General features: G+C 29.1%; 1 protein-coding gene across 1 annotated transcript in view; it reads right to left on the reverse strand.

The window, feature by feature from the left end:
• The window catches only part of LOC127744051 (isoprene synthase, chloroplastic-like), a gene marked incomplete in the record, with an annotated part of 17,078 nt that extends 11,728 nt beyond the window's left edge, over nucleotides 1-5,350 (reverse strand). The window contains 7 exon segments of the mRNA XM_052256321.1: nucleotides 1,188-1,489; nucleotides 1,573-1,821; nucleotides 1,908-2,046; nucleotides 2,137-2,355; nucleotides 2,459-2,840; nucleotides 2,946-3,216; nucleotides 5,050-5,350. Coding sequence (XP_052112281.1) covers nucleotides 1,188-1,489; nucleotides 1,573-1,821; nucleotides 1,908-2,046; nucleotides 2,137-2,355; nucleotides 2,459-2,840; nucleotides 2,946-3,216; nucleotides 5,050-5,292 — 1,805 coding nt within the window.
• Between the last annotated feature and the right edge of the window lie 6,035 nt (nucleotides 5,351-11,385).

Genomic DNA, 11,385 nt, shown 5'->3' on the forward strand with positions numbered 1-11,385 from the left:
TACTGTATATAATTATTCAATTATTTTTTAATCATATATAAATAAATTACTCTTAATAAGATTTTTTGTGTTATTCAATTATCTTTTTTAAAAATAATTAATTATTAAAATAATTAAACTTTTCACAACAAAAATAATAAAAAAGTTATGAACGAAAAAAATTAACCATCCTGATAATTTTTTGTATTTTTATTTATATTTTAATCATAAACATAAATATAATTTAATTATATTATTTATGAAATGTGGCTATAGATGTAGATAAAATTTAGTTATATTACTTATATATAGTTTCATTGTATTGTATTGCTTATAAAGTTAGATTATAATTATGACAATAGAATTGTTCTTGTATTTTTATATGTGTAACTAATTGATGGTGTTAAAATATTACTCTTAATTATAAATGAGGTTTATAATTTAAAAAATTAAAGACTCAATTAAAAAGATACAAAAAAAATGATGTTAAAATATTCTAACTCTTTAAAATAAAAATATTCGAAATTCAGTTAAAAATTATTTAAAATTTAAACTCAATAAAAATTTATATTCAATGTGTTTTGTATTAAATATATTTAATAACCTATTATATCATATTGGTTGAATTGTTGAAATTAGCTTTTATAATGTTAATTTTTTAATAACACTTTATTAGAAAAAACCATCTTTTTAGAATTTTTTTAAAAATTAATTAATATTATATATTTTGTTACATTACATCTTGTTATAAAAAATTTATTTATTTCTAATGCTTATATTAAAAATAAAAACAAAAATTTAAATTAGTAAATTTTAGTCTATAATATAATAATGATATATTATGAAGAACACGAATAAATTATATAGAAACTAATTAAAACATAACATAGAAACATCTTTTAAAAAAGACGTTTTAGGTGTCTTTTTCTGAGTAGCTTCCTTGTGTGTAAATACATATATAGTTTAATTTATTTTCAATGTGTAAATATATTTTAATATGTATTTTATATTGATGACTGATTTTGGTGTATATGTAGTATTACTCTTAAATAAATTTGTAATTTTTATTAAGGAAAAAGTCTAGAAACAACACTTAACCAACAAAAAAAAATTAAATAATTTTATACTATTAAAAATATTAATAATGAGTAGTTGATGATACAAATAAAAAAATCTGCTAATCCGATCCTAGCAATCTTCTATTTCATGTTGGCACATTCACAGGAATTGGATCAACAAGCAAGGACTTTATTCTGGTCTTTGATCTGTTGTCTGGTCGTCCATGTCCATCTCCATGTTGGTATGTGAATTGGGCAATACGGGCAAGGTTCATGGCTACTTCTATGAAGGATTTGTCGAATGTAGAATCCATCACTAGGCATCTGTTCATATTCTTCCATGCTTCGTCAATAAGACTTCTCAAGTTCCTTCGTGCATCCTCTTCGGAGCCACCCGTTTCATTCATATAGCACGTTATTGAATTCGCGGTTTCGCCGCACTCCATCTCATCCTGCATTTTGATAATAATGTAAGGATTTTTTTTTTAGTATAGAAAATGTGCAAGAAATAAATATGAATTCATATAATTGTTACCGTTGAGGTGGCCAAATCGTTGCTAATCCTGAAAACGGTGGATGAAGAGCGCAAGAGATTGTGGTAGTTAATTAACGAATGAAGTGCTGGCTCTGTTATTTCTTGATTGAGTAAGAAGAAGGAGTGAGTAAGAAAAACCCCGCCTGAGCATGAGACTGAACCATTTTCTAAGTACTCCTTCAATCTTGGTACAACTTTGTTGTTGGACCATTTTGCTTCTTGCAGAAGCGATTTGCACAAATCACACCACTGATATCATAGTATAGACATATCAATCATTAATTTAGGCATCTAATTAAGAGTTAATAAGGCTTGATTAAACTTATAGTACATACAGCTTTTTTGAGATAGGGAAGACACTTGACTGCATAATCTTTGAAGATATCAAAAGCCATTTCATTGATAGTGTTGTAAAGCGCTAGGAAGCACAATATCATGTAGTCTGGAAGATTATTAATAGCATTTACATCCCATCTGATATGAAAGCATGCATATAATTATAATTAATTTTTGCTGCATTAAGTTATGGTTAGAAATATTTACTAAATAATATAATGAAGTAACCTCTCAACAGCATCCGTGAAGAGCTCCAGTTCATCCAAAGTACCATAGACATCGTAGACATCATCAAGAACGGTAACTAAAGTTGCCACCTTAGTAAGTTCTTTACGACAATAAGACAAATTTGGATGTGAGACTATTCCCAGTGACCAAAAGAAAGATTCCATTAACCTATCCCGGGCAAAGCTCAGCTTGATAGCCAGCCCCATGTCCCTCCACCACCTATAAATGTGTAAAATTGAGTTGGTCCAGCCATGTAACATTATTCTAATAAATTCTTTTTTTTTAAATATTTAACTTACATGCTAAAGTTAACAAATCTGACCTTTTCATTTGTTGAAGCTCTTGTTGATATAATGACTGAACCATGTTGAAATCAAGCTTGGCAAGCTCTAATAGCAACTGATTATGTGGTTCCTTTTTATGGTATGTGTCAATATAGCGTCGTGCCTCTACTCTGTAAGGACTATGGTGGTACGGAAGACCCTCCAACACACTCCTAGTGCTTTCTTTTACTTTATTCTCTGTCTCATCTTTTGATATTATGTTCATCAAATTTGTTGCTGAAATTGTCTTTGCCTTCTCACATAAATTTTCTTTCTCAAAGCTAAGGTGTGATGCCTCGTACAAACTTAGCACTCCTTGCACATCATTGCCAATTTCAGGCTTAAAGTTTTTCTCATCATCCGTAAAACTCTCAAATACATCTGCACGTCACAAAATCAGTGAAATTACTTAAATAACCTGAGATGATGGAGGTTACTTAATTATTTCTAAAGAGTTGTGATAATGATGTGTTTAGTTTTATAGACCTTGAGAGACGTGAAAAGCATGTTGTCTAAGAATTCTGAAGAGGATAGCAGTAGCATGTAGAGTTTTGTGCGTGTGAAGGTGCATATATTGTGAAGAATGAATGCGGGAAAGAGCAGAGTTGATGTGGTTTTGGAACTTGTAAGAGAGGCCCAACCGGTGAAGATCGTCAATGAGTTCAAGCAAGTTCAGTGGCTCCATGTCTGAACTATTCATCATCCTGTATCGCACCTTCTCTTCTAACTTTCTTGCTCTCTCTTCAACTTTATCAACCTGCAAAGTGTCAAAATCACCTTATTTTTTATGTCAACTTATTTCGGCTAATTTTTTTACGGAAAAATTTAGGGCCAGCAACTTTTGTATATTTTAGCCAGCACTTAATCATCAAAACAAAAGTAAATAATCTCTCATCATGTAATCTCACACCATTAAAAATATTATTAATGGCCAATTGATGGTTACAAAACACCAAAATTGCCGCCCCTAACATTCCTCTTTTTTTACATATGTATATTTATGACACTTATAACGTGAATTATGAGAATATTTTAGTGTTTTATATTGTTATAATAGCAGCACAACAAATATTTTGTAATAATTTTTTTAATTATAAAAGACAAAACGTGACATTTTCTAGTAAAAATATTTTTTAATTATAAAAAGACAAAAAGTCAATATTACATAATTTTGGGTCATTTTTAAAAAATTATTTTTAATAATCTAATATTAGAAAAAAAATTTCACGTATTTGTTATTTATGTGTGTTTTGGACTTTTGGTATAAAATAAAAACTGATCTCTTCTTATATTTTTTTTTCAAAAATTTTTATTTTGGATAAAAAAAATTTATGTATTTAAGTGAACAATGTTATGTTTATGTCAAAGAGTTTATAATTTATTCATATATTCTTTTTTCAAACATTTTTTTGTATTTAAATAATTTATATGTTTAGGTAAAAAATGTTTTCTTTCTTTTTTTAAAAAAATTTATTTATTGTCAAAAGATTTATGTGTTTTAATAAAAAAAATTATGTAATTTTGTATGTTTCTTTTTAAATATTTATATATTTATATAAAAAATTTTCTGTATATTTACATTGGAAATAGAAACATAATAAAAAAAACGAAAAAGACACAAAAAAAAGGAAAAATATCGTAATTTCTGCTAAAAAAAACACGAATATAAAACTTGGTTATTAAAAAAAATTTCATCAAGATTTTTTAATTGAATAATAATTTTCACAAACAAATTGATGTCTCATACAACTGGCCTGGGGTGTCTGGAATAACATTTATTAGAGCTCCTAATAAGTAGTGGTGTATAAGATTGAATAAAATTGGGTTTGTTTTGAGTCCCACATTATTTTAAATAATGATTGGGTTTATTTTTGAGATCATTATTCGATTTTAGATTCAGTAAAATCTTACTATTTTTGAATCACATTAAAATTAAGTTTAAATCGATAAAATTTGGTCTTGATAAATTTTATGTCAAAAAATTATGATACACTTATTTATAAAAAATACTTATTATTGAGAAATTGATATTCATATTTAAATGTGAATTTGTTCATAAATTCTAATTTCATGCTTCTTTAATTTATTTTTTAATTCAACAAATGTGATTAAAAATCAACTAATAAACTTATAATCAATACAACATATCATTAATTTAAAACATATATATTTTTTATAGTTTTCTTAGGGTGCATATGAATCGGGTGAAATCGGATTCGTTTTGATTTGGACCCAACCCTAACTAATGACTGAATCTATTTTTAAGACTCTTATTCAGATTTAGACCCGATAAAATAACACAAAATTATCTCCTAAAATATTCGCGTCCGGATCGAATTTTCAAACTGGACCGAACCATGTATATCCCTACTAATAAGGAATAGAATGGAGCATATATATATAAATAAGAGTGACATGATCACATGAAGCAAAAATATGATTATGGTATTGATGATGAGACTTTTCCTTAACTATTCAAAAGAAAGAAAGAAAGCAGGAGTATGAATTGAATACGAAGATACAAGGGAGCCCTAACTTCAAGGTGATTTATTCCTCCATTTCAGAATTCGCTAGTTAGTTAGTTACCTACCACGTGATGATTGTGGTGAGACTGATGAAGAAATTCATAAGTCCATAGATTGGGCTGGTAATTAGCTGAACGCCTCCCAATTAACTGGGCATCCTCCTCTTTGGTGGAATAACCACAGATGACATGAATTTTTGCAGTGGCATGAGTAACTGTTTTGCGTCCAAAGTGGTTCCTATGTTTTGCTACTACTACTCTTTGTGTGGTTGATAGGGCGTAGGGCACAGATATCAACTCACTTGCCATTGTTATCGAGTTATCAACTGCTACATATCACGTTCTCTCTGACACTCTAATATTATATAAGTTAATAAAACGTTTTATATATGTTTGTAATTTGTGAGGTGAGCCTACTCCATTATTTATAGGCCTCATTCATCCATCAACTCAAGAAAAAAGTTAGATCGAAAGCAACAAGGTCTTTCGATCTTTCGGGAATAAAATCTATTAATGTTTATATTTTTAAATGAATTTCTTTTTTTAGTAATTAAACACCCAACTTTTAGACACCATATATATATATAACAAATACCTTTATATTAAGTGCTCAAATTTCTATTTTGCCTCTTCAAAATCAATTGTGAGATACCAAACGTTAATTTGTCCTTTAGTTTAATTTCTTTTAATTTTCATCTTCTTTAATTTGGCTTAATTAAAAACAATGATGATATATTCTCCAACAACATTAGCTTCAAATTACCTTCTTCGTTTTATTTTTTTTAATTATTTCAATATATATTTTATAAGTTTAACTAGAAGTCAACTTTTTTAATCTTAAATTCTAATAACTCTAAATCTGAAATAAACTTAAATTTTAAGTACTCCAAAAAATAAAAATTTAAAATATAATCTTATAATAAAAAATTAACTAATATTGGCTACTTAAAAATTAGTTTTATATATTTTTATATTTTATATTTCAATATATTAAATACATTCAAACTAATTGTTTTCTAGAAATGAGAATAAATAATATTTACAAAAGTGCGCACATTATATATAATATTAGGTGAATAAATTATTTTTATAATTAAGTTCAATTAATTTTAGTCTTTCTTTTTCTTATGACTTTTCTTTTTTTTTCTTTTTTTTTTTCAACTGAAATTTGTGGTTATCGATCTTTAAACTATTGAATGATCAACTTGTTTAAACTTAATTATCAAAAGATCAAGTAGCATTAACATATATATAAAGATCATGTTAGAACTTTACAAATTAATTATTGCGATTTATTAATTATGTATTGAAGTAAATAAAGAGACATAGAAAATTAGATTTTTAAATATTAAAAATTAATAACAAAACCCTAAATTTTAAGGTTTAGTTAGAGCAGCAAAGGAAGGCAACAAGTTGAGGTGGCATGCCACAATTTACCATCAAAAAATCAAATGGGATGGAAATAGAAAAAAACAACATATCCAACCGACAAGAAGATTTATTTCATATGTGGTCCTCAGAAGAATTTTGTGGGTGTTATTTGCCATTGATGAGCAACCATTTAACATGGCTTCATCAAACTACCTATCTTAATAAGGTAAGGTATATTATTTATGCATATTGCATGTATTGCACAATTTTTTCACCAAACATTCGGATTGCATCATTATCTCATAACTCACTACAATATTTATTGGCTATTGCAACAAATGTTTAAGATGACACTTAACAAAGGTTGCCTAACGTATATATAGGCAACTTTTTATATTAGTAACAATAAAATAGAATTATAACAACGAATTTTTAATCAACACACAATGAGTGTTGATAAATTAGAAGACACTTATCAAGCGTTACTCTATTAAATATACAAAAACAACTATTATAAAAATAATACATTACTCTTTTTAAGAGTTGTCTTTGAATTTATTTTAAACTTCACTTCTCAAGTGTTTCCTAAAATTTTTAATGTTTTTTAAACAAATAAAAATAACACAAACGGCAAGGCTAACTATTGTGCGGAAAAAAAGGGGAGAAAAAAAAAAGAAAAAAGAGTCTCTCGTTCCTAGCGAAACCCCAACCCTAACGAAATCCCTAACCCCAATCGATTCCAAATGATTCATTCCTCTCTGGTTCTTCAATCCATTCGATGATAACGCGCGTTCCTTTATTGAGCTTCGATCTCAATCTTTGATCGCGAATGAGTTTCGATCGTTGAGCTTCAATCTTCTCTGCTCGCGAATGAGCTTTGATTCACTGCTCGTTGAGCTTCGATCCTCTCCTCCTCTTCTTGTTGAGCTTCGATTCTCTACTTGTTGAGCTTCGATCCTCTACTCCTCTTCTCGTTGAGCTTCGATCCTCTCTGCTCGTGTTCATCACTGCCAGTCACTGTTCGATTATCACTGCTCGCATTTTTTTGTAAGATTCTCGTTTTTGGCATTCTTCTGCAGGTACTGATGATTCTACCGTTCTTTCTCTATTCTATTTTAGCACCTTTTTGTGTTTTGAATCCTAATTTTTGGTTAAACTTGTTGATGTGTGCATTAATTTTAAACTTGTTCTGCTCTATTCTCACTACTCCAAAAGCCGATCAAATCATGAAGCTAACAGAAACTCCACAATAGCTGACAGCAGAGGCTGTAAATCGCTTCCGTCACCGTCATCGTTGTATAGCTCGAAGGCAACACCAGCTTCACAATCGGCATCATTTCTAAGGCCACGGAATTATGGAAACCTTGGCTATTGGAATGGGAGACGTCGGATAAGCGGCTGAAAAAGTGGTATGGAGACGGCAAAAATCGTGTTCCTCTCTTTTTGTGTTCATCTATACCACCATCACAATTGGTATGATGCGGCCTCTTTCCTTTTCCTTTTTTGTTTTAATGTTTTTGGTGATTTGATCCCTAATTCTACTACTGGTGATACTATTGCTGTTACTATTTGCAATGATGACTGTCTCATTTTTAAAGCTCGTGATGCTTTCTTTGTGTTTTTGCACTTACTGATGATTGTGATTATATAATGGAGTAGAAGATTTTGATGACTTGTTATAATGAGTTTAACTTATTTGAGAAAAATAATGGAAGGACCACTTCCAATTTTCTTACTGATCTTGTATTTTTGTATTTTCTTTCACAAGTCTTTACTCTTCGTACAAGCCTTTCTCCTACCTTCAGCTCTCTGACCTTCTTTATTTTGCAATACATAAAATTTATAGACAACGGAAGTTATGAAATTCATGCTGGTCTGTTTGTAGAAGAACAAAAATGGTAGCAGAAGAGATGTGTTTCTTTAACAAGGTGTGTGCTTCTATGCGGTCTTTACTACTAATGAAATCTATTTTACTTTGTTCTGTCACTAACAATGTGCTTCTTGTTTTAGTAATTACTATTATTTATTAGTTATCATAATTGTCATTAATGCTATTTATTTATTATTTTGAAATGTTTTAACTTTGAAGCATAGTGGTCGTGACTAAATCCAGGCAAAGGAAAAAATAGAAGATGAAAGTTTTGAATTTCTCTGAATGTCTCTGAAAAAATTGTATTAGAGAGTTAACAATTCATATATAATAATCCATTTGCTACTTAAGCTACTGTGAAATGAATAGCTGAGGATCTATACTGAAACGAGGATTAAGTGAAATTTCAACACACAATATATATCATATATACGATGCTGCTAAACTTGTAGATAAGATAGATCTTTAATAGAGATCATGTTTGACTATTAAGGGAGATGATGTTTTAAAAATGTATAAAACAGAGTACATCTTTTAAGTACCATGAATTTTTATTGGGAATTTATTGTTAATATGATGCTACATGCATGATGAATTTTGATCGCTTTAAAATTAATTATATATTATTCTTATTAATTAATTAGCCTATTCTTTCTTGTTATATTTTCCAATAAATAAATATATATCTGTAGCAAGTTTCATGTGCTCAGAACTAAGGAATGATGTAAGTATATACATATGTCATATATCTAATATAATAATTAATACTACAATCAAATTCTGTCTTTCTCACAACAATTCTAAAAACTCTTTTATTTTTAGAAAAGAGTTAATTGTCACTTGGATCCGTGCTTGTATTTGAAGTAACTATCTCATACTAATTAAAAAATCCTTCATTTTCTTTCTAATGCTTTGGTTTGTGCTCTTGAATAGTTTTTATTTGATTTTAAATGGTTAATTGTTAATATTGGTGTTTGGTATTTATTTTTCTCTTGAAGAATATTGATAAACAATATTTATAAATCTTTGTCATATATAACAAATTATTGCGTCATGACCTCGTAAGATATTTCTATCTCATACTTATTTGCTTTTATATGTGTACGTTAATTCTTTTGCACTTTTTTTGTATGTATATTATTCTTTTGATGATATCAACCCAGAAGACCCTGATTTTTCTTCTATTCAAGGTTAAAATAGGACATTTTAATACGTATATTTAACAACTCACCTATTGTATAAGAGTGTCATGTCTAAACAATATTGATGTCACAAGTTTTGCAGAAGCTGGGCTTATTGAAAGCAAGCTTTCAAGACGTGATATACAGTTATTTACAGATGAAAACAGTGACCCATTTTACTTCTTTCCTGAAAGGTATGCATTTGTGACTTCCTATCTGTCTTTGGTAATGCATTACCATTCCAAAATCAGAGTTATTACAATACCCTAAAATATATTTTTTTTCTTTTAAGACTTACAATATTCATCTTATTTATTGCCCTCTGTCTGAAATTTTCTATAGCATTGGATATAATGATGATCTTCCTTTTCTCATACATTCATTTATACAGCCCTTTATCACGCCAAGATCTTGTTAGTTAAAAAATAGCCATGGAGAAGAGACAGCTTCCTGAAGCTGATAAAAAGGTTTCTTAACTTGTTAATTTGATATGCTCAACTATACTCTTGATTCAAGTTACATTGAACTGACACTGTACAAAATTTTTGGGTTTATCGACACTGAAAATATACACTCTAATGCTTGTCCTGCACTAGTAGCTGACTTCTCTGCTGGTGAACAGGGTATAATAGCTCTTGCATTTGGTATGTCATATTTCAAACTAAATTTGATTTTGCCTACTTGTTATTCCTCCCCCTAGTTGTTTCTTAATTACTTTTGGTTTCTAATTTTCATTTGTTTTTTCATTTTTTAGGGCGGGGTGGGGGTACTCAAAGTTATACACGATTGTTCCAGCCAGAGAAATCAGTAACCAATGCCCAGGCGGCTATTGCCCTTGCTATCGAAGATGCTTCTGACGTATTCAATGAAGAGCTTGCACGCATTGAAGTATAATCTATGGCTAAAAATAATGCTGTTGCTGCACATAGTGCTTTAGTAGCTCAGGTTGAAAATATTTTGATAGAGAGGGAAAAGATCAACAGTGTTAAATAAATGGCTGACGAGGCAAAACTAGAGTTATATTGAGTTCGCTGGGCTGATGCCATTGTGGTAATTAAAAATTATGTTGGTTGATTACCTTTAATTTGTTCATAGTTGCTTATATGTGATAATAGTTTATCGGGATTTGGTGGCATATATTTAGCTAGCTTTGAAGATTTTCACTTGATAATTTTTGGTATATTGAGTGCTTCATTAACAAAGAAATTTTGCTTTATAAATGATTTTCTAGTTATTTGATCAATTTTTTTTTGCAAATGTAAGAAAAAATAGGTAGTTAATTAAGAATCTTCATTATTCTATAACTATGCTCTGTCTAAAAGTTATTGTAATATTAAGTGCTTTCTTTTATTGTTGTTTTAGCCTATGATGTATCCTAGTATTTCACTCTAATACAAGAATAGTGGCGAAGTGTACCTAGTACTATCACAAGAAAAAGCAATTGTTTTAAAAATATTTTCTATAATAATAATAATAATAGAGGAGGCAATGCCTCTGAATTGATGCCTTAGTAATAATAGAAATGGCAATGCTTCTGAAGTGATGCCATAGTTCGTGCAATATGCAACGCAGTCAAGGGTTGTTATACTAATAGAATAGGCAACGTTTTTTCACTAGTTGAAAAATTAATAAAAAAGAGAACACTTAGCAAGTGTTACATTAGAGTTTGACTAAAAATGTTATTTTTGTTTAAGAACAGACAACGCTTTTAAAGAGTTGTTTTCAAAAGCGTTACTTTTGAAACAAAAAAACGTTACTTTATTCTAATACAACAGCTGCATCTACAAAATCCTCCCAAAGCGTTGCTTCAAGTCCAACAGTATTGTTTTAGATTAAAGACAATTTTTTTTAATCTTTAAGCAATACTTTTTAAATATTGTCTCAGACAAAAAAATGTTATAATGACTCTAGCCTTTGCAATTTATTGAAAATATTTACGACTTCAATTTTAATTTGTGGCTAATAATAGAAACGGTAATA

Source organism: Arachis duranensis, unplaced genomic scaffold, assembly GCF_000817695.3.
Source record: "Arachis duranensis cultivar V14167 unplaced genomic scaffold, aradu.V14167.gnm2.J7QH unplaced_Scaffold_232525, whole genome shotgun sequence".
Lineage (NCBI taxonomy): Eukaryota > Viridiplantae > Streptophyta > Magnoliopsida > Fabales > Fabaceae > Arachis > Arachis duranensis.